Below are 24,184 nucleotides of genomic sequence, written 5' to 3'. Positions count from 1 at the left end.
CAGAAGAGGAAATGTGACCATATTTCACATTTTGTTTTTTCACTTTGTTGCCTATTCTGAAAATGTGCTGACTGTAAATCTGATTTGTGGCTAGGTTGAAGATGCATGTGCAGCCTCCACTTTTTTTTGTAGTGCCTTTATAGTAAAAATCCACATTTAATGCAATCATGGCTACAGCAATATCTTTTAGCTGTACCTTGTTTGGACATAATTTATAGGTAGAATAAATAGTAGATGGATAGATGTTTAATTTACAGAGTAGTTTTGACCAGTGTGGAACATTTTTGTGTTAACTGTTTGATATTAAGCATGAAAAATGTCTAAGTATTTTAAAATAGGCAGTAAAACTTAATTCCTATTGCTTATCTGCTAGGAAAATTAGTTATCACAGCAGAAGCAAAAATCATTTCACAAGATGCACTTCCAAACTAACCGGGGGATTGGGGCACTAATTACTTCGTTTGAGATGCAGCATATGGCAGAGTGAGCTGGTGACAAAGGTAGTGAAGTACTTTTTCACTGTCTGTCACCGCAAATGTCCAACAGAAGTAGAAAGATTGCCAAAGTGATATGGATCAAATTAGACACCTGCAGTGGCCAAAACAGCTCAGTTCACTGCTTCTTACATCCAAAAAAAGAGGAGATGTTGTGTAAAATTAAATGAAACCGCTACGGGATTTGTTAATTATTAAAATCCCATGTATTTAATGAAATATGGAACAAGATGACAAATCAAATTTTAAACTGCGAAATGTTTTTTTAATAACAAAGACAGAGACATGTTAACATATTATAAATATATATGTAGGGTTTTTTTTTCCATTCAGCAATTCACAGCTTCTTTTGTATATTTTTGTTTTCATAATGTGAGTTCACTGCTCTACACTCCTGGTGAGGTAGTTTAGCACACTTTTATAAGAAAGAAATTATGTTGTACACAATAAATTTGGCTTGGTCATTGTATTGCTTAAACAAGCAAAGCCTTAAAAAGGGGGGGGGGGGTGCAAACTTTAAAGGTTTAAACTAGGACATGTATGTTTGCATGCGTTTTTTATTCCCAAATGCAGTGATGCGAGCGCTCTATTGCAGCATGTAAAACAAAGATAAACAGATGGGCAGCAGAGGAGGAACAAAAGACAAGTGACACAATGCCATTATTGATTCTATTGATTTCTGTTTACAATGCATGGCTCTTTGTTGCTCTTTTCCTACAGACTCATTGGGACTTTCTGTATGGTGCTTCAGAAAGTGGCTGAAGAGGGACATCTAGAGCTGACTGACACACTCACTGATGATAACAACACGTCAATAAAGGTAAACTCTCACATTAGAACAATCTACAGACACAAATCAATGTGAGCCAATCAAAATATTTAGACAGCATTTTCATGTGACTGCACCATCTAATTTGAAACCTTTAATGTTGGGCCTTCTGTAGCTTTATTTCAGTTTATGTTGGGATTCATTCATAAACCCATATTTTATCGACAAGACAACACAGATAACATATCAAATGTTTAAACTGAGAAAATAACAGAAAAAAATCAAAGCTGTTTTGAAGTGATCGGCAGCAAAACATTGAGTAACAGGGCAACAAAAGGAAAAGTAAGTTCAGCTCGAGGAACATTTTGCAGCTAATTAGACAACAGGTCAGTGGCATGTTTAAGTATAAGAAAAGCATCTTGGAGAGTATTTCAGAAGTAAAGATGAACAGAGGTCCATCAATCACCAGGAAACATTAAAATCTGGTTATTTTTTCTTAATTTGGATTGAAAAAAATTGTGGATAGAAGTCGGCTTGCTCTCTAATGAACCTACTAAACCAGTGACATCTTTTTCAGTGGTAACAAGGAACAGTTTTGAGGAAATAAAAAAAGGGCTTGGATAAACGTACAACGTGTTACCCAACAAGCAACAAATGGCAAAATTAGCAATTTGTTGCTGAAAGTATAGCATTTTGCCATAAAATAGGTAAATATTATTCCCACAAAGATGTTATAGATGTCTTTGCTTTATGAACTAATCACATGTCACTGTTGAGTTTACATATTGTTTAGATTTTTCCTAGTCACCAGAAAGTATCACAGGCAGTAGCTAACTAGGATAGGCTCCATGTTTAGCCTCACTGAAAAGATCAGCAACATTTGCTGCGAACTTTCAAATATCTTTATTTTAAATTCAAGCAGAGACTCCAAAGTGCCCAAAATGTGTCAAAATGAGCCTAATCTAAAATAGATTTTATTGAATATCACAGTCATGAAAACATGCCTTTACTCCATGGTTACATTACCTTTAGTTAGGTAGCTGAAAGAACCTGATGAACACAGCAGAGGTTAAAACTGAGCCTGAATCAAACTTCTAGTTTTGTAAATTATACAACTTACCATACAGCATTAGAATTGAAAGGGATTGTATTAGCTTCCAAAATGCATTCACAAGCAAATAGGGGACCATTAAATGGAGAAATCACTCTTGAATTCCACCTGCACTGCTGACAATAAGCAATGTAACAGTCATCACTTGGCCTATAAAGGCACAAGCATTAAGGACCCTCACATCAATGAGGATCTGATGGAAATACAAGTGTGTCGCAGCAACATCAGCACATTTGCATTTAACATGAATCCAGATATTTACTATTGATTGGAAATTTTATTTAAAACCGCTCAACCGAGAGCAGTTCAGTGGTGAGGTTGAGAGTGAGGCTGATTTAGCAGCGAATGCATAATGTAAGAGTGAATATGTATATGGAAATGAGGGCAGCACAATTGAGTGTGTGAGAGAGAAGCCAACCATATGAGCTTTCAAACCACCCCAGTGTGCAGAATGGTGTTCCTGGAACCGGGAGCACTGATGTGATGCTTCTGAGATGATGACACGCAGCATGGGAGAGCTTCAGGGTTTACACACATTGCAAACATTGACGCACATATCCACAGACATATGTGCAAGTCGCTTCCCATGAAAACAGGAGAATTGTATCACTGTGCGTCCCTGTAGCAAAAAACTGGTAAAACTAAGCCAGACATAACCTGAGAGCCACACTTTTACTTACAACCCTGCACTGGTGTGGTTGCCATAGAAACAAATCGAACTCCTCGCGGACCACAGCTATCGCCTTGTGAGGATATAAGGAAGAGCTGGCGACACGGAGAGAAATGGAGGAGAAAGGAGCCGAGAGCCCCATGTACATTTTTTTCCTCATCCATCTTTGTCAGTGGAATAAATTGGCTGCTCTGTAAAAAAGATCAGGTCGTTGTCAGGAGGCTAAAACTTGTCCAAGCAAGACTCCCAAGAAGGCACTAAAGACACACTAAAGTGTCACCCATGTTTCTGACCTGGATTAAACAAGCAGTTAGTGTCAGTCTGACTTCCCCCAACAAATACCAAGCAGAAGACATCATTTATTGTCCTGTCAAGTTTGTTTCTACTATCAAGAGCTTTTTCTACACAATTAAACTGATATAGACATGCCAAGACTATGTATTACTGTGTTGTCTATTGTTTTGTTGTTGTTGTTGTTTATTTCAGTGAACTACAAGCTCAGTTTGACTTGTGTGTTGGTTGTAACATATAAAGACTCACTCATGGCTCAGTGGTTGGTGCAGCCTGTCAGTCAAAGCTGCCTCACAACTAATAATGACATATATAAATGAGAGTGTTAAATTTGCTAATGGGTCCAAAATCTGTTTGTTTGTTTTTTTTAAAGACGGTTTCTGCTTCAGAGTTGTGGATTTAAATACAGGAGTTGAAAGGGACTCACTCCGTTTATTGACATTCTCAAGTTGGCATAAATGCAGTCTTCTGACACTTTAGCACACATCTTAAGCTAACATGTTGGTCTTGGAAAACTGTACAATCCCATCTTAAGTTTTTTAATTCATGTGGTAGTTGACGCTGTAGGCATTCTTCTTGTGTCGAAGAATATGTTAGATTAAAATAACTTTACAGCATCTGCAGGTAACTTGCTGTTTCTCAAGCTTTAACAGCATACAGTGATATGATATTGATGGCTGTGTGAGTATGTTCTAATGTCTGGATACACTGCCATTCTAGCAAATAAAAATTATATATGTAGCAAGGGCAAAATGTCTTTTGACTGTTTCTCAGTTAGAGGTATCACAAGTGATTATATCTGATTTTGACAAAGGGATAATTAAGTCCCTACAACAGCTGAGAGAAGACTGAGATTTCCTTAGCAAATGAAGTCTCATATCAGAGGAAACAAAGACGCATTTAAAAGATGCTATAAAAATGTCAATCTGTGGATAACAGTAGAGTTTATAGTAGAAGTATAAGTTTCTGGAGAGGACACTGTTAAAAGATGTTTTAAACTTTGTTTTGGGGAAAAGTTTAAAAAAAGTGTTTTTCAGACCTAACTTCTAACCATTAAAACTGAAGAGAGATTTTAGATATTAGATAATGCTTCAAATTAAATAACCAGATTAAGTACTTGAAGTCATTTAAAGATAAGCTGTACGTCTTTGCTTCTGAAAGATTTACTATGATTTTATCCAAATACTTTGAAGCTTCGTAACGCCGTTTCAAGTAAGCTCATTTTCATTCATTCACTATTTCATTTCCAGACCAATGTTACCATAGAGATCAGGTACCAGCCGATGGATGGCATGGTTGGAGTGTGGAGTGACGGGGACTTCTTGGAAGTTCCTGACGACCGTGATGGGACGTTTTCCTTTGAAACAGATAGCTTGCTGTCAGGACAAAGCCATGGGTCAGGGACGTCCCCTGGACGATCTTTACATGGATCCATACCAACCTTCAGAAAGTAAGTCAAACATAAAACCATCTCTACATTAGAACATAGCACATTACAAATCAACTACTCTTAATTCGCCTTTCAAGATTAATGTGTTGGCTTCCCAAACAAGATATATTGTTTTAATTACATGATTCACTTTTTAAGAAGTCAGTTCCAGTAACAGCACTACTGACTCACATGTGGGTGAGAATTACTGACTAGTTCATGCAACATCTGTTATGATTACAGAGAGAAATAAACAGGAAGTCTGTTTTTTAATAAAGACTTTATTGTTCCACAAACGAGCTGTTATAAGTGATCAGTTGATCATCAGTCTATGGTGTAGACTTGACTATTGTTATTGTTTTTGCAAAGTTTCAATGAAATAAGCAAAGTATTCAAGGCAGAACTAGCAGCTTAACCCCTCGGGACAGTTACATAACTGTAAAGCCAAAAGGAACAACCTTTGGTCCCGTGTAGAAAAGACATAAATTTACTCAATTTAATACCAGAGCAGTGAAGAACAACAGTTGCTGGATTCTTTAGATTCTCAGTAGTACTAGGCAGCTCTTTTTAACATAAATGACCTAATTGCTGTCCAGAGACTCCAGACTGAAAGATGTTAGAAGTTGTTTTGCATATTTGGCACAGAGTAACGCTTTGTAGCTCTATAAGAAGTTTGCAGTGTCTGATAAACGGTAATGCGGTAAAAATGCAGTAGGTTATGAGCGAGAAGCCAACATGGAAGCTAGAAGTATCTTTTATTGAGTGTTTTAGTTGAATTGTTATAGTTCCTCCTACATAACTGCAATATCTCTTGTTAAATTACCATCTTCTACTGGTGTTATATGTCATGCCCCATTTCCTGTCTTCCTCTTCACTGTCTGATAACAGACAAAAGTAATCTTAAAACACCAGACAAGAAGTGTTTAATTTCATTGATTACACAAGAGTAGAGTGCAGCGTCCACTATATGGGAAAATGTATGAGTATCATGAAGTTGAATCTCCACATATTGCTGTTGTATAATAGTAATAGTTATGGTGGGTCACAGGATCCATGTGTATACAAACGTTTCCATTTTTTTTATCCATGCTGGCATCTTTTTCCTGAAAACCGTTTGCTTACCTGACACACACACAAACACACACACACTGAAAATGTATGTATGCCTGTTTTAAGAAAAAATATAAAGATCCTCATCTACTGTATAAGCAGAATCAATAATGTCATTCCTAACAATATAATCAATTCCTATAGACAAGTAAACGCAAGCCATACAACATCAGATATATTTAGCATAGAAAGCTCTAAGAGCATGTTCTGCCAAGGCTTTTTCTCTTTTGTCATCCTCTTCCTCTGCAGTTCTACTGTTGCGTTTTCGCTGAATAGCATGTGAAATAATCTGTGGGTTGTATTGATTTCCACTGAAACTATCAACACAGCCAAACCCCTAAACCCATCTTTGTGCTGTGTATTGAATGGGCATGTATAAAAAGTTTGTGTGTAGCTTGCTGTTGTGCTCAAGTATTTGTCTGTTAATACTGAACACCTACGTTTACATTGTGTTACAGTATCAAATTCCTTGGAAACAGGGTTTCCAGCCTGAGGACAATGAGAAGAGTTAGATAGAAGTTATAGAGCATCCCATGAGTGTTACATAAGAAAGGAAGACTTTGGATATTGCTCAGAAAACAGAAATGAAAATACTGCTGTAGAAAAATAGTGTAAAAGAATTTAGTAGAAGCGGGAAGAAATTTATGATCAAATTGTTTTTTTGCTACACACGCTTCAGGTGAACCGGCCTTCTTGTTTCGTTGCTGAGGTTGCTACAAGCTGTCAGTCAGACCTTGTAACGAGGTGTCGAAAGGCATTTTGTCTTGGGGGGAGAAAAGGTGAATGAGTTCCTGAGAAAGCCCAGACAAAAAGTTCAGCTCTAAACTGCTGCAAAATAGTGTGGCAGGATTGTAGGAGGATTTTTAATAGCCTTGCCACTTCTCATCCAATCCTATTAGTTCCTGAGTTACCGGCTGCTAAGTTTCTCTATGGTTGAGATGTTTTCAGAATTAAAATTCCCAAAGATATTTCACTGTGTCTTGAATTCTGGTGCTCCAAAGCCGCTGTTAATTGTCCTTACTGTGGTAATGACGTGTGGATGTGCAGGAGATGATAACCTGGAATGAGCCTCTCATTCCTGGAGAGTGGAGGGGGATTAGGAGGAGGAGATGGAGAATGTCATTAGCAGTTAAGCTTTAACAATGATCCTCGATTTTTATTTTTATTTTTTTAAGTTTTTAAGTTTACAGCTCTATGTTTGTCATTTTTAATCAGGGGTTGCAACTCCTGTTGAGGACTAGCGTGGACCAGGTCATGGTGGAGAGTGGACCATAGTAACTTTAACCCATTTTAGGGCAAATATTTCACATCTCACACCTCAGTAATTGTTAGTTGTCCTTCCCAGGTATTAATTATTAGCATTTCCGAACTTAAAAGGATTTTTATTAGCTGCTGCTAGATTGAGACTTTAAATGCAGCACATTCTAATGTGAGTTACATTTAAAAAGCAGGAATTCAATTTCCTGTTCTGAGCTTAATTGTGGAAGAACAAACATGATCCTGCACAGCGCTCAACCCACTGGTGCCTATTTCTGTTATATCAGCTGTAGCCTAAAGGTCATGTGTGCCTCGTACACAGGGGTTGGTGTTCAGTGGGGATGGAATTTCATCTTTACATCTTTCCAGCACTTCTGTAAATGACGAATTGGATAGTGAAGGTATATGACTTCCTCTTCGTCCCCTTAAGTTGGTACAGTACTGCTGCCACCTCTTCCTATCTCTCTGCAAAGTCTCTGGGCCTGCAGGGTGATTTATGGCAGCACCCATAAAGCACTGCATGCTATCTGCAACACAACAATAAGCCAGCTTTTTAGGGGTTTTGTTATTTCTAAAAGTAAATCAAGTTCTCTGAGTTTCATTTAAGCAAATGTGTTGTTTAGAGCACGAGTAAGGAGCAGAGCAGATTTTAGGATAGATTTGATTCTCCAGCTGTCTCCACAATACACATGAGGTTTACTTTGTTATCTGTAACTTGACCAAACACCTTGTGATTAGTAAAAAATTACAAATTGCATGCTGGTTGGCTTGATCAGTGGAGTAACTTTATTTAAAGATTGTGAATAACTTTTTTTCCCCTCTGCTTTGTTTTGACTTGTTTTATACTTTTTCTTCGGGCGCCAGAAACTACGTTGTGGTATTTAGATAAATATATGTACTACATGTTGTTTAGTTAAGGTAAGGAAAAGATTGTGATTTTGGTTAAAATGTGCCTTATAAGTCTGCATATTAAAAAAGTAAAACTGACCCAGTGCATGTGAGAGTAGGAATCCTTGAAATGCATCCATGTGAAAGTTATGGAATAAGTGACCAGTGTCACTGCTGCCTCAACGCAGTGCATGAGGCACAGATCACAAAAAATACCATGAGAAAATAAACTAAAATAAAATGAGATCTACAGACATCAAAACCTGGAAATAAAAGACCAGAACCCTAGTGCATAGGGCTAACAGAGTGTTTTCTTCCTGTTGAAATTCATAGATTTATTGGTATTGCCCCACAGAAGCAAATAGCTGTAAATTTTCATTGTGTTTATCCAGGTAGTTTGAATATGCATGCACCATTTGCACAACATCACCCTCCTGTCTTCATTCCCACTGCAGCAAAAGGTAATTTGTTCAAGCAAGCGTTAATTTACTTGTGTTTTATTATTATTATCTGGTCTACTTGGTTTATTTTCACCAGTGTAAATTGCAGCATCCTTAAAGACAGCCGTGTTGTCACACAGCTGTGATCTATCCTCATACTGTGTGCCAGTGTTGTGTGATCTCCTATCTCACTGTGTCTTTAGGTCTGCTCACAACATCACTGACTCCCTGAGGAAACATTCATTAGAGCAGACATGTCTGCTAATACAAAAATCTGGTCTTCAGTATGGATATAATCATCGTATTCTGCCTTCTTTATTTGTGTAGGAACCTAAAAGGAGTGCTTGCATTGGTCCTGTTGATTGATCAGGCTTTTTCTAAGTCGTGATTAGATGTATAACTAACTGCCATCCCCCTAATTCTCACCTGATTGTAGTTACACTAGTACAGCATATCCAACTGCACTTTCCGCTCTTGTGTTGCACAATAATCGATGAATGCTCTATTAATAACAAGGTGAATTATTAAGTCTACTTATAGGTCTTAATCTTTATCAATTTCAGGATCAGTTTTACTTACATAACCTTCCTGTTGTACCCTGGTCAATTATAAAAAAAATTTAAAAGCTATGAAACAAAGAGCATGATTTAATAAGAGCACAAAATAAATTTAGGCAACACCTACAAATAGATGAAGTTATTTTCTCTGTGGCTGTGCTCCATCACAACACAAATGGCTGGCATCAGTCAGGACATCCCTGGAGAACTGAGGCACTTAGCTAATCTAACTGCATGCAACACTGTCAGGGCTATTTACTTCTTTTATTGTTTCAGTTAGGCACACACGGACACAGAGAGTGCCCTTTTTGTTTTCAGTCATTTGAAGCGACTACCTCTATTAATGAAATGGAAATTTAAATGGGAAAGTGAATGAACAAGGGAATTATTACAAGGGGGAAAACAACGCTTCATGATTTAGCACTTTTTTTTAAGTACATTTATAATATCAGTCTTTGACCAAGTAACAAGGCAGACCGAGGGAAATCCCTGTGGTTGTTTTTGTAAAAGCATTTCCCCAACAAGTGCAATTTCACAATCTTGCTTTAAACACAATGTTTCATACAGCATCAAACAAGATTTGAGCTCCAAGAGAATTTCAAATGATGACAGCATAAAAGGAATAAAAATGCTATTGATATATTGTTGCCCGCGGCCTCTAAGCATGCTGCAGTGTCTTTAATCTTAGTGTTATTGATACCAGATTGTTTTTAAAACTGACAAACTAGTTTGGGTCTTTTTGGCCTCCTTCTTTAGTAAAGTCCCTGGGAGGGAATTTGCAAAGTGTAGCAGTGTATATATGACACATTAGATCACAGATGTGAAGGAAGGACCGGACTGTCAGCCTCCTGAACAATTTATTCTGCCTCTACCTCACAGTCAGCCCTCACACATAGAGTTCAAACAACCCTTTATTCTGACAATGTATTTCAAAATGAGCGATAGCAGAAAAGTGTATATTTAGAGATTTATGTTCTAGACTCACAGTCATTTCTGTAAATTATTATGTGGTCTGTGCTGCTAAAAATAAAGTGTAAAACATTTTTCTTGTGATCCCAGCCATTTAAAACACGTGTTGGTGAACAGCAACTTTACTGTATTTTTACCTCAAACTAACATGGCATTTCTGACTTATTTTAGGTGTTAGATACTGCCAGATGCACTGTTCTGGCACACACACACTGTAAACTTGCGATTGTACACTGTTGTCAGCAAAAACCTTCAGATCAATGAATGAGAACACTGCCGCCACACTGCAATCACAGATAAAGTTTCCAAAGTCCCACTTTGTTAAAAGATTAGTGACGAGCGATGTAAAAATCCAGAGGCTGGTTTGTCTTATCTATCAAATTAAATGTAAACTGTAACTTATCAGTTGAGGAACCTTGCAAAGAAAGTTGCCACATAAAAATGAGAAATATTAAGGAAAACATCTTGTAATGTTCTCCTGTATCAGTCTGTTGTTCAAATGTTGCATTTTCAAGTCAAAGAGTAACTTTAATGCAATGTTTTAACTGAATGCTGTTTTTTTTCTCTTCACCCTTTCGCTTGTGTGTCCCTAAATTGCAGCCGTTGTAATTTAAATCTTTGGCATTACTTGTTTCTTTTCCTGCACTGATATCCTCTCGAGGGATTGCAGCTCTCATCTCTGCTGTTTTGTTTTGCTGTGCTTTGCACTGGCTCTTATCTTCAGCCTCTGTGATAGCGCTGGTGTGTAAATTTGAACTTTTTTTGTCTCCCGATGCTGTCTTTTTGGTTTCTTTTTTTGTTCAAAGCCCTGATGAAGGAGCAGATTACAATGATGACATAAAGACATCCCAGTTTTGTTTTGTTTTGTTTTTTTTATTGCATGTGTTTAATCCAGACAGGAGTTGTAACGTTGTACGCCATAAAGAAGCTAAGGTTGCCATTATTATTTTTTAAATTACTTTAGACATAAAAAGAACCAAAATCCACTCTAGAATCAGCAGGTAAGGCAGACAAAAGTCAAACTTAAGTCAAACTGAAAGATGGCGCAAAGTGTATTCAGTGTTACGGGAGGTCGTCCAGCAGTGGTCCAGCAAAACTCACGTAATGACAAAGAGATAAAGGGACAATTCTCCTCATTCAGCTAGCCGATACAGGAAGTGACCAGGAAAATTAAACTAAGAAACACAAGAAGAGAACTAAAGAACAATGTGGCAGACCACCACAATTGCAAACTCCTCAGCACAGCCTGAATTAAACTTTACTATCCAGAGATTTTCTTTTCCAGCCTAGCTGGTGCAATAAAAAATATGAAGAAATAATTAAATAAAAATGCTATTTTTGGAGTGAATATTAAAATTTTAAATGTGATGAATGTTCCTACAAAAAATGCCATTGTGTACTATACATTCTAATACCCCTGCCCTTAATTTCAGTTTCCTCAGCACTTTTTATTTTCTTCTTTTTGTTTGAGCTTTCAGTTTGTGTTATGGGTAACATCTTCCTTCCTGATGCAGACGCCGTGTTAAATAATAGACCTGTGATTTTTTTTTTTAAGTTTTGTTTGCTGTAAATAGGCCACAAAGACTCAGAGGACTTTGTTGTGTAGGCAGGCTTTAAACTTGCATGAGAATTTAACTATGTGACTCTAATGGGGATGAAGTTATAAGCAAACATTTACTAGATCATGCATGCAAAGAATATCATTTAAGCAAATGAAGTGAGAACGCAATGCACTTGACAAGATCTGTCTAAATCATGGGGATGATAGGAACACAAACGTTATCAATTAGAAAGCTAAAAAACAAAACAGTGCTTAATAGCCAAGGAAAGAAATCAAGTGTAGAGAACTAGAGAGTGAAAGCGAAAAGGGAGCACTGTTCAATAAGGTTTCAGGATAGAGTTCTTATTGTCTCAGTTTCATTCCCTTGCAGTGTTATCAGGTAGTGTTGATCTTTGTCTGGCTCAATGTGCATTCAATCCAATTCATGTGAGAAAGAAAGAAGAGATATATATGGAGGGAATCTTTGTGAGCCCCTTTCAGCAGAACTCCCAGAACAGAACTGACAGTATATATGTTAGTTAAATATTAATTGCTCCTGGGATATCTTCAGTCTTCACTTTATTTATTTGTTTTCATCTGAACTGAAATTAAAACACATGAGAAAACATACAGATGGATAGATGCTAACTAACGGTTCAGCTATTACTGTCTGGAGGAAACTGTGAGAGAATATTGGATTAACCTCAGCAAACTCAGAAATCTAACAAATGTAATACTCATGATTTAACTGAACGGTATTAAATGATTCATAAATACACACTCACAGAGCTATGTTGTTATGTACACTATGCTTCCATGTTGTTTACAACAAATTTTCACCCTAATATCCTGAATGTGACACCAGATGATAAGACTCATTAGATCAAGCAATACTTTTGTGTAGTATAGTGAAGTGTAGTCTCAGTTTCCTGCTTTAAGCTGACAGAAATGGCATTCGCTGTGGTTTTGCCCAGAGAACCACCATGCACTATTTTGTCTTTTTTTCTCTTCTCTGCAAACGCCTAACCACCTGCACTTTTCCACCAGCTAACATTACAGGTAGGGATGGGTATTGATAAGATTTTCATGATTCCGATTCCATTTTCGATTCTGTTTACGATTCGATTCTTTATCGATTCTCTTATCGATTCTTTTTAAAAAAGGAGAACACTAAGGTCGATTAGCTTAAAACTTTGTTTTATATCTTCTCTTTGAACAAGATAGAAATTTAGGAGTAACATGGCCTTACAAACCCAACAGTGAGCTCTTAAGAGATCCAGCCTACGGCTCTTCAATGGGGTGTCACAGGGTCCTCAGGAAAAAAAAATTGTAAATGTAAAATAATAACATAAATATTCTTCTGTAGCAATAACAAAGTATAACATAAATTATTCTGTAACAATTACACAAGAATATCCAGTAATGTCCCTGCCTACAATTAAACACATTCACTTACCGAAAATCGGAGCATCTGCTGTGCAAGCCTTTGACCACAAACTTAGTCACTGCTCGTGACATTCGTCTATATTGGCCTGAAAGGAGACGCTACCGGTAGACTGCAGCGAGAACTGTCAGCATATGAGCCAGACTCTGTCTGTCTCTCTCATCATGGTCACCTAAATGCACAGTAATGGCAGGTTTTGTAATAAGGCAGATCGCGCTAACATAATATGCACTGTTAGTTGATTATATACCTGCCGCATTAACGGGAGAGGACGTGCAAACGTTGAGATTCACGAATCCGGAGCGGAATTAAAAACATGACATTCATTTAAGGTCATTGCGTGTTTTATGAGCTTTTGCATATTCGTAGTGTTTCCTCCCTTAAATGAAATATCTACTTTGCAAGTATTGCAAGTTGCCCTGTTGTCATCCGTTCTCGTAAAGTATAACCAAACTTTTGAGCATTTGAGCCACCATGTTTCCTGTCAGGTAAGCGACGCTCCGCAACGTGGTGACGTCATTCGGGGCGACTGGAATCGATAAGGGAATCGTTTGCAAAAAATGGCAAACAATTCCAAGGAATTGAAACAGTGGGAACCGGTTCTCAACAAGAACCGGGTTTCGATACCCATCCCTAATTACAGGAGTGGTACCAACTCATAACACACAATTTTTTGGCTTGTAATATTAGAAGCGCTTAGTAGAAAGACTATTTAAAGAAAGTGGAAATAGCCACCTTGGTGTCACCTGTCTTGAGCTTCAGGTTTGGCATTTTACCATCACAAACTTGTTTTTTTGTTTTTTTTTTACATAGAAAATACTATACTTGGATAAGATGCTAGAGAGGCACAAGAAGTGGATCTGACAGAGAATGTAAGAACTCTAATCATGCCTAACGTTATCAGTCCTGCTCTAGTGAATGTTTTACTTTGTGATCATCCATCCAACCATTTATTTTCTTCCACTTATCCATTTGTGGGTCACAGGGGACACTTGAGCATGTGGCAGCTGTCATAGACGTGGATGCGCTACACCCTGGACACATCACCAGACTAACAACAGGGCTAACACATAGTGACAGATTGCCACTCGTGCTACTTTTATGCCTAGTAAAAATTTAGATCCCCAATTAACCTAACAACATGCATGCCTTTGAAATATGAAGCTGGATTACCTCGAGGGTAAGCCTGAGGAGAACATGCAAACTCCACACAGAAAGGCTCCAAGCCAGACGGCCATAGCAAGAAACAAGTCCATTTTATACAGTCTGTCTTTCGGGAGCGCTCTGAAGTTGCAGTTCTGAAAAACAAACGCAGACAGAAAGCTGACTATAATCAAAGTCAGTACATTATTCTTGTGTTTTAGAGTAATACCATTGTTTGTCACTTATGAATACCAAGCAGGGGACACTGATGTGAGAGCAGATTAGTTCAGTGAGAAAAATACGCACAAGCCCAGAGCACAATCATCCAAACCAAGCCAGTGTAATTTGTTCACTAATGGCTGAGGGTATACTATTCAGTGACCTAAATCCTGACTGACAAATAGTTTATATAACCATATAACTGTTATTCATTTTATCAGAACAAACATTGTATAAGTTAGATAGCTTGGAATGCTTTGCTTACAGATAATGTTTAAATCAAGCTGTTAGTGAATAACTTCAGTTTGTTCATTGATCTTTACTGCAATTTAAATGTGTAAGTAGAGGGTTTATGGTTGTGTATGTATCAACGAGTTCTACTCACTCTCCTGAGATATACAGCACAGTTTAAGCATGCATGTACACATGTCTTTATCCGCCTTTGCCTTTAAAGTATGCAAAAGCTGTGCTCTTCATGCATTAGTGGGCTTGTTCTCGTTATATCTACTAATCTTGAATACACATCGCTCCGCATTCTGGGTGTTTACTTGTGTGTTGGGTTTGACTGCAGTGTAACTAGAGCAATAGGTTTTTTGCAGATCAAAGGAAACAAGGAGAGACGTGCAACATAATCTTCAGCTTCTCGACCCCCGCTTCTCTCTGTTTTCTTTTCAAGTTTGATGTGTTGTGACTTTTTACTTGCTTACTTTCAAAGCTACGAGTGAATTTGCATATTTTTATTTCTGTAATTGGAAACACTTGGTTGTAAAGTTTCCCTGCCACCTACTCAAATCTTTGAAGGTTACATTTCATAACTAATTCAATAAAGAAGGACTACTCATTAAAAGAAGGCGAAAAAACAACATCCGTTGGTCTTGTTTTAAACTTAGAGCCTCTTGCTGAAAATACTTGTCTCTGATGATTTTTTTCTTTTTTATTTGACTCATAAAAGGAAATGAAAAAGAGTGACGGGTGTGACGTCAAATGTATGAAGTGTCCATTTCTATTCTCTCTTCCCCGTATTACATCACAGTGACTTTAGCTTTATCATCAATGTCAGCACTGGCCATTAGTTTAATAATCTGACCTGTGCACAGTGTCCTCTTGCAACATTCATATAAGGCAGGCTCAATCCATGCCTTTATGTTGTTTTTGCCTAGTTTTGACACTACCATCCAAATATTGCAGCAGAAATTGAGAGTCATCAGAGCAGGCAATGTCTCTCCAATCTAATATTGTCCCATTCTGATGAGCCCGTGTGAATTCTAGCCTCGGTTTCCTGTTATTAGCTGCCTGAAGTGGCACCCGGAGAGGGCGTCTGCTCCTGCAGCCCATCTGCTTCAAAGTTCAAAGTGTTGTGCTTTCAGAGATGCTCTTCTGTGTACCTCTGTTGTAAAGAGTGGTTATTTGAGTTACTGTTGCCTTCCATTTAGCTTAAAGCAGTCTGGCCATGCTTCTCTGACCTCTGATATCAACAAGGCCTTTTTACCCACTGCCATTCACTATATATTTTCTATTATTCTTTGAAAACCCCAGTACATCAGCAGCTACTCCTTCTGGCACCAACAATTATGCCATGTTCAAAGTCACTTAAATCACCTTTCTTCCCCATTATGTTGCTCAGTTTGAACCTCAGCAGGCCATCTTGGCCATGCTTACATACCTAAATGCATTGACTTGCTGTCATGTGATTGGCTGTTCAGATATTTGTGTTATTAGGCAGTTGAAAAGCTACAATATCACATTAATTTCATGAGAGTTTGTTATGAGCTCTAGAGACTCTCGTTTGATTTGTAGAAGGATCTTCCCGTCTACAAATATCTACAAAACCCATCATCCTTTCTCTCCTCTACCTTCTGTCTTTGTACATCTGAACATGTCCCTCCACCTCTCTCTCTCTCTCTCCCTTTCCCTCATCCTCTCATCTGTCCAGCTACCATTTGCCAGGCTGGTCTGTTTTTTCTGCAGCTGACAGATATAGTATATGGGAATATAGTTTATAATAGAAAGAAGCTTCAGGTGGATTGATTTGACCTCCTTGGAGCTGAGTAGCATCAGTGTTTTTCATGTGGTATGTATAAGAAATACTTTTGTCACATTATTACATTGCAGTGATGTGTCCTCAGACTATAAGGAGAATAAGGGCTATAAGAGAAATAGGTTAGACTACTGAAATACTCTTTTTTTTTTTTGAAGAATAACTGTGAATGCAACTAATGTTCGATGTTAACTGCGTTATTAAAGTGGTATTTCAGTTAGCTGATGAGGCTTAAAATTCAGCCCAAAACGTAAACATATTTAATTTTTGTCAGGGTCTGTGGGTCTTGGAAAAATTTTATTCTTTTGTTTGTAAAGATCATTTGTTTTCTTTCTTTTTTCCTTTAATGTGTGTTTTTCTGGTTGGTTTCTTTATATTTGCTAGTTTCATATTCTCACATAGTTCTGTCCGTGGTTATAGTTTGGTTTATATTTAACTCCTTGAGTTCCTGTGTAATCCTGCTTCATGTCATCCTGCATGGTTATGTGTTTGCTTCCTCTGGGTTCCCAGCATTTTCAGCCTTAGGCATGTTTCAGTTTTCCAGTATTTCTGTGAATGGCAGCATTAAAGCTGATATTTTCAGTTATACCTGTTTCCTGAGTCCTGGATTTGGGTCCACAAACCTGCCTGCCACACAGCCGACAGCTGACTGCTTGCAATCTTGTAGCACTGAAAGAGAGCTGGAGAAGCTGGGTCTAGCTTCTTGATTAATTGGCACTTTTTCATCATTCATATACAGTTCACGATTTACCATCCAGCACTTTTAATTTAAAGTAATTTATCAAGTAGGAAAAATATGGTTAAACTTTGCCTCAGGGACATGATGCAGATTGAGAAACCTAAAAGTAAAATCTTAAGCATAAATGGCCATTTTCACTGTTAATTGGAGGCTCTTTTTTGCATTTTTAGTGGGTATTTCTTAGTATATTCTGACTTTTATCAGGAATTCATAAACTTTTAAACCACCATGGGTTATGAACCTATCATATGAGATGTCTTAAACTTCAACTTTTCCATATTCCATGAAATGAGGCTGAACTATTTTAAAATAACGAGGTAAAGATCAAAGCAAAAGTTGAACTCTGATACACCCGGCTCTCACTGCTTGAGGCAACAAAAGGAAAACCCTCCTATTCATTAATTTTCTGACATGTATCCATATCCGCAGCAAATTAGACAGCCACACTCATTCTTAATTATTAAGGCCCCTCATTTGTCGATCCGCTGATGACATCACAAGCTCTTTGTTGTTGCGGTGATATGTGATCCAGATAATATCGATGTGGAGACACTCGATACTCTTGTTTTGTGATTGAGGGTCTGGAGAATTGTTTGGTGGTGATCAGGGGGAGGAACAGGAATTGAATGTCCAGCCAGTTTCAAAGATGTCTGTGAGGTATGGTCAACTTTATGGTGTTGAATTGCATTTTGAGGGTGCACACAAGCCAGCAGTGGAGTTTTTGCTGGAGTTAAGTTCAGGTTTTAATGTTAACCCAACTCTCCTTATGTTACAACTCAAAGTGACAAGTTTGAAGTTCAGGATGGATCGGCAGTGAATCAGACACTTCATTACCATGATATCACTTCCGTCTTATCGCTTCTCTTTTATTCACTGTTTTGTTCACCTTCACTAGAGCAGGGAAGGGAGTTTTCTCAGCCATGAAGCTCGGAAAGATCAAGAGCTCTAGAGACGACCACAAGAAAGGTAAAACACTCCACAAAACAAGACCTGTTTAAGTTACTGAAATTAGAAACTGAAGATTATTTTCTGATCTGAAATTACTTATTATTTATAATTATTTAACAATAGAAACCTTTGATAGTTGTCTATAGGCTTAAAATTGGTGTAAGCAGTATGTAATTGAAAATAATGGAGATCTAAAGTACCCATCATGTTTTATTTGGTAATTGTGTGGTTTTTTTGCTTTGTTTTTTTTGTTTTTTTTCCAATTATTCTTGCAGATGAGCCAGCCGTCCTGGACATGGAGGACTTGGACAAGAAAGCAATGCGTCTTGCTGGTATGCTGGAACCAGACACCATCTCTTTGGCCTCTGTCACGGCTGTCACCACAGACGTCTCCAATAAAAGGTCTTATACAGTAACGCATGCACACATCACAAGGCACAGCATTAAAATACAAGCAGACCTAGAGGCAGATTTCACAACCTGAAAGTTACAGTATCTCATAAAACTAGGTTATCTGTGTGGTGTAATGTAGTGTGGAATCCTGAAACAAGCAGAAACTGCTGGAATCTGTTCTTTCAAAGGCACACCCACAAGCTACTAAAAGCTATTAAAAATGCTTGAATTTAAATTTTTATGAAGGCAGGCTTGTGTAAAATGAAGAAGTTCAGTCTGTATTTTCAGAGAGAGCTACCTGGATCTACCAAAACGTCTTCAGCTGATGTAATGTTAATCTGTTTTGCAGTCTGATTAGAAAAGAAAATATATGGAGGTCTGAAACCGCTAATGTACAGGCACTCAAAGGAAGAGTGGGGAACTCCAGGCCTCAAGGGCCGGTGTCCTAAAGGCTTTAAAAATACCACCCTGGGACAACACACCTGAATCAAATGATTAGCTCTTTGCCAGCCCTCTAGAGAACTTCAAGACATGTTGAGGAGGTAATTTAACCATTTAAATCAGCTGTGTTAGATCAAGGATACATCCAAAATCTGCAGGACACCAGCCTGGAGTTGCCCACCCCTGCTCTAGAGAAAACAGTGGTTGGAGACTGCAGTTCGACCAAAATTATTGCAGCCTTGCTGTTTTTGAAATTGTTGCTACAAAAATCGATCTACAGTCATTTGGCATTTTTAAGTTAACTTTAGTGCATCAAGATGGCAAAAAACAGGAATAAGACAGAGTTAGTCTGCTATCAGTTTGTGATTAAATGCTGCCATGTTAGCACTTGTATGAAATCTATTTGTGATAATAAAGTGATTAACTGTGATAAATCAGTCAAAATCATGCACAGAAATTCCAATTGCAAGCCACAACCTCAGTAACATGAAACAGAAATTCAGATATTTCTCCACAAAAAGTGATATTGGTACTGCAGGACAGTGACTGCAAAATGGCATAGCAACATGAACCTTACTTATGCAAGAATATAACCATGATACAACCAGTTGGCTGCCAATTAGCAACTAGCTGAGTCAAGTCCCTTGTTGCAAAGAGATGAATCACAAACAAGTTGCACTTATCAGCACACAATGACGCAGAGTGTTGGCAATATGCCTGTATTTATAAATTAGGTGGCAATTGTTTGCAAACCCAACGCCATATGTCTGAAAGTGACTGCAACTGTTTGGAGACAGGTTGCCTCCCCCCTTGGCAACCACTTTGAAGGTGTCGCCAAACAGTTGAGGGTTTTGTTTTCCTCAACTTCTCGGTGGCCATTTAATTGCCACAACTGTATGCAATTGGTTGTGGAATGTAAAAATAAATTGAATGCAACCACCAGTTTTTCCTTTTTTTTCCTTTTTTTTTTGCTGTGACTGAGCAATTTGCAGTTAAATAAGCTAAAGTTAGTTGCACAGTTTTAAATATACATACACAAACATACTATGTTTAAGATTCAAACTTCAAATTAAATTTGTTTCATGCTTTTTGTTGTTGAAGAAAAATTTGTTGTTGAAGAAAAATCATGATTATGTTGATTTCTTCAGGTCAAAGCCAGACATCAAAATGGAACCAAGCTCCGGACGACCAGTGGATTATCAGGTGAGTTTTTGCATGTAGATGTGGGGTTGAAAGCCGGTCTTTGTAACCAACTCTATCGACTTGATTTCCTGCATGTTTGGCCTCGAGTTTGTTTTGTTTTGTCTTTTTTTAATTAAGCGTACTTTCTTTTTCTCAGGCTGGTTAAACTCAAAGCAACTCCTACATTTGTGTGCATCAGACTAAATGGGATCTGGGGGTCATTAAATTACCCGTATATAAAGAGGAAGGAGATGGCTTACCTAACAGCTACCTTAACTTTTCTTCAAAGTTTAAAAGACCTTGGAGCAACTGTGGGCTACAAGGCAGCTAATTAACACGTCCACTCTCATTTCCTCCTTTTAATATCAGGTCATCTCACTGCAGGCAGTTAGCTTTTAGCACAAAAGGTGAAAGCAGAGCAGCCTAGCTGGCTGCTTTCTATCTTTAAAAAGGCTGTAGACAAAATAACACATTGTATCTCATTTGTTGCAAAATTTAAAAATTGTAGTTTACTGTCATACACAGGGATTGTGCCCAGTTGCATGTGCACTATTAATATGTCCACTGATATTGTAGATGTACTGATATGTATATTTGTGTACTTTACCGTCACAACTGTTTGCCTACTGGGACTAACAGTTCTGAATTTATTCATCATTACATCAACAAACACATAAACAGAACAGTGTAACTACGCCGCAATGATAGCACATGGCCCATTTTCATGACCTATTTAAATTTAAAAAACAGAATACTTTTGTACACCAGCTTGTAATCCTCGTGCAATCGTGAGCAGCAGACTGTCTCTCCCTTTTTTTTTTTGTTTCGCTTGGTTTCTCTTCATCAAGCAAAGAATAATTAAACCAGAGGGATACTTGAATGTGGAAACCTTCAGCTGGGATCTAGTCTGTCCATAAGCAGCTACATTACCTCAGCCTGGGGAGATGTTTGAGTAAAATAACAGTCTAAACTACTGCGCTCTGACAAAAGCCCTCACAGCTTTTCATCATTAGTTTCTGAAAGATGGGTCTGGATTGTTTTTTTATGAATTGTTCTCATGATAATTACTGAATGGTTGAATTATTTATAATGAGACCGTTGCTGTTTTTTGACTCACTATTGGAAGAAGAGCAGCTTGTTTAAAGTTTCAGAGTCAGATCTGATGCATTAATGTCTCTCATCAGATCAGCATCACGGTGATCGAGGCCAGACAGCTAATAGGCCTTAACATGGACCCTGTGGTGTGTGTGGAGATTGGAGATGACAAGAAGTACACATCTATGAAGGAGTCCACCAACTGTCCATACTACAACGAGGTGAGACAATTTAAGCTTTTAAAATGTAATTTGCGAGCTTTGTCCTTAGAGTAACAAATCTGTGCATGTTTATCGTCTGACTTCTATCAGCTCTGTGGACCACTTTTGTGTCTTTCAGTTCACTGTTTTGGTTTTCAGGCAACAATTCTAATTTTCCAATGCAAAAAAAACAACAACAATTGGACATGTGGGTAAAGCTAGGCAAAGCTAGTGAGAACAGTTGTTTCTCAAAATGAAGTCATCAGTCAGCTACAACCCTGAACTTCATTAATATGCAAAGAACAGTAGAGGATAGGAGTAGTGTTCTCTTTGATAGTGTAATGCTGCAATGATTTATTGACTAGTGTACAATGCGCTAAATTGGAGAGTGTTAGTAGCAATTGTAAGGTGGTAAGGACTGTGCAGAGCTCAGCCTCTTAGTTGTGCCCTGCAGGGGGTGAAAGTGACAGTCTGTTATCGATTGTCTGAGGATCCCCTATCAAGAGACAAACTGTAAACCAGAGTAATCATGATAATAGTGCTTTAAGCGTTCTGTCTTTGTGTCAAAGCTGCTTCAGTCCCAGCTTGTTCTGCATCTGTGCTATTTCAGGTAGCGGTACATTTCTCTGCAGTAAGATTCCTAAATTGGTTGTAGAGGGAAAATTAGTTGCATATCCATGAAACAAATCTCCTGTCAAACCACTCGTTGCTCTGTTAGATTGAGATCTGGTGAACGTGGAGGCCATTTAAGTGTAATGAACTCACTTTCTGTTCAAGAAATTAGTTCAGGTGATTTGAGAGACAAGAGAACAAGAATGAAAAAGACTGCAAACTGTGGGTGATGTAAGGCTATGTTGCTTTGTTAGGAGAGGCAACCACTGTATTTTAATCCACCCATGCATGCCTGCAGCAGAGTCAGTGGGCTACAGTCCAGCACAGCATAATTGTCTTTACAGGGAGAGAATAACTGCCCCACATTAGTGTGGGCAAACAAACACTAACTGCAGATGTAAAATCACACATGCTAGAACAAGAAATAAATCTCACAAATAGTCATTGGTGTGTATGTGCTGGTTACTAGTTAATTATCCATCCTGAAATAAAACAGCAGCAGAAAGCAGCAGATCTCCCACCAAAGTGGCCTGATAATGAGAGGATCTTCTCTCTTTCCCACACTTCCTTAGTTAATTTCTGAACTGATGTTTTCTTGACTTCAAAGTTATCTAGAAACAACTGCCTGACACATTTTACTCCAAGACCAAATCTGAAAGAACGATGTGTTTTCCTACAATCATTACTAGAAAAACGAGGGCATGAGTAACTGCGTGTTAATGAGAAAGCTTTTTTTTACTCTGCAGTATTTTGTCTTTGATTTCCACGTCCCTCCTCACGTCATGTTTGACAAGATCATCAAGCTTTCAGTAAGTAATTTATACCACAATGTGTCCACACTTGAGTGCGTCTGAATAGACTGTTACCATACCCTCTTTCTTACAGGTTATGGTATATGAGCTGTAAATATTACATTGTTAGTTCACAAGAGAAAATGTAATAGCCCCATTGGACAGAAGGTTGTATAAGCCAAGGCTGAAACTGTTCATGCTTTATAAGGTGTAAAATATGTAAAACTATGCACCCCCAGCCCCCTTAGTAGGAAATCACGTTAACAGACATCAGTTTCTTTATAGATTTTTATAGATTATTATAGTCTCATAGCTTATTGCCTTATATACAATATTATTTTTTACCTTTTTGTCTAATTAGGTTATTCATTCCAAGAACCTTTTACGGAGTGGGACCTTGGTAGGAACCTTCAAAATGGATGTTGGGACTGTCTACTTTCAGCCTGGTAAACTCCAAGCTTTCTGCTTTCATGCTTTTATTTGCATTCATGTAATACTTTTCATTTTCAAATATCAATTTACTAAATGATTTTTTAAAATTTTGATGTTGTAAAGTGAAAATGAGCTGATAAATGCTGTTAGTGACTAACTGATTGATATCTGTCTCAGAACACCAGTTCTACCATAAATGGGCCATCCTGTCTGATCCTGATGACATCACAGCAGGATCTAAAGGATATATAAAGTGTGACATCGCTGTGGTCGGAAAGGGTGACAACATCAAGACTCCACACAAAGCCAATGAGCCTGACGAAGATGACATAGAGGGGTAATAAGCTGTCACTGATTAGGAATACTGTCGTCAAGCGAAATCTGCAGCATACATGAAAATCTGTTAAATATCTCAGATTTACTAACACATGTTCTGAATTAATCCCAAGTATTTCATATGCTTGTTACATGAAATTATCTCAAATGCAGACAGTAACTCCACAGGCTTGCCTCTGGATGTTGTTTTGCTATTACCCTGTCCTCTAGAAATCTCCTGCTGCCAGAGGGCATCCCAGCAGAGAGGCAATGGGCGAGGTTTTATGTAAAGATCTTCCGTGCAGAGGGACTTCCTAAAATGAACACAAGCATCATGGCTAATGTGAAAAAGGCCTTCATAGGAGAGAACCGAGATTTGGTGGACCCCTATGTTCAAGTGCACTTTGCTGGGCAGAAGGTAATATAAGGCTTGAAGGCTTGAAGTAGTTAGATTATTAATTATTGCATTTATATTTATGTTGGTGCTTTAGCCATAGTTTAGTTAAGCACCCAGGAAGAGTTTGTGGTTAATTTTAATATTTCTGGACCGTGTGGTACCCAGAGGTTTAGATTAGCTCCTTTTGTAGAAATATTGTTCATTGAATCTCTAGAATATAAAATAAATCAGATTTAAACCATGTTCATAGTAGTTTAAGCCGTAAGTAAG

The 24,184-nt window shown here is 38.0% G+C and overlaps 1 protein-coding gene across 1 annotated transcript in view; it reads left to right on the top strand.

Annotated features, from left to right (window-relative positions):
* otofa (otoferlin a) overlaps window positions 1–24,184 on the top strand; it is a 76,802-nt gene that overhangs the window by 28,994 nt on the left and 23,624 nt on the right. The window contains exons 4-13 of the mRNA XM_013910317.1: window positions 1,215–1,314; window positions 4,586–4,785; window positions 18,004–18,074; window positions 18,332–18,458; window positions 20,039–20,093; window positions 21,257–21,388; window positions 22,726–22,788; window positions 23,132–23,216; window positions 23,380–23,539; window positions 23,749–23,935. Coding sequence (XP_013765771.1) covers window positions 1,215–1,314; window positions 4,586–4,785; window positions 18,004–18,074; window positions 18,332–18,458; window positions 20,039–20,093; window positions 21,257–21,388; window positions 22,726–22,788; window positions 23,132–23,216; window positions 23,380–23,539; window positions 23,749–23,935 — 1,180 coding nt within the window. The remainder of the gene's footprint in view (window positions 1–1,214; window positions 1,315–4,585; window positions 4,786–18,003; window positions 18,075–18,331; window positions 18,459–20,038; window positions 20,094–21,256; window positions 21,389–22,725; window positions 22,789–23,131; window positions 23,217–23,379; window positions 23,540–23,748; window positions 23,936–24,184) is intronic.

This window comes from Pundamilia nyererei, unplaced genomic scaffold (genome assembly GCF_000239375.1).
Source record: "Pundamilia nyererei isolate P.nyererei 1_Seehausen unplaced genomic scaffold, PunNye1.0 scaffold00041, whole genome shotgun sequence".
NCBI lineage: Eukaryota > Metazoa > Chordata > Actinopteri > Cichliformes > Cichlidae > Pundamilia > Pundamilia nyererei.
The sequence above is the reverse complement of the archived record's forward strand: the minus strand, read 5'-3'. Positions and strand labels throughout refer to the sequence as shown.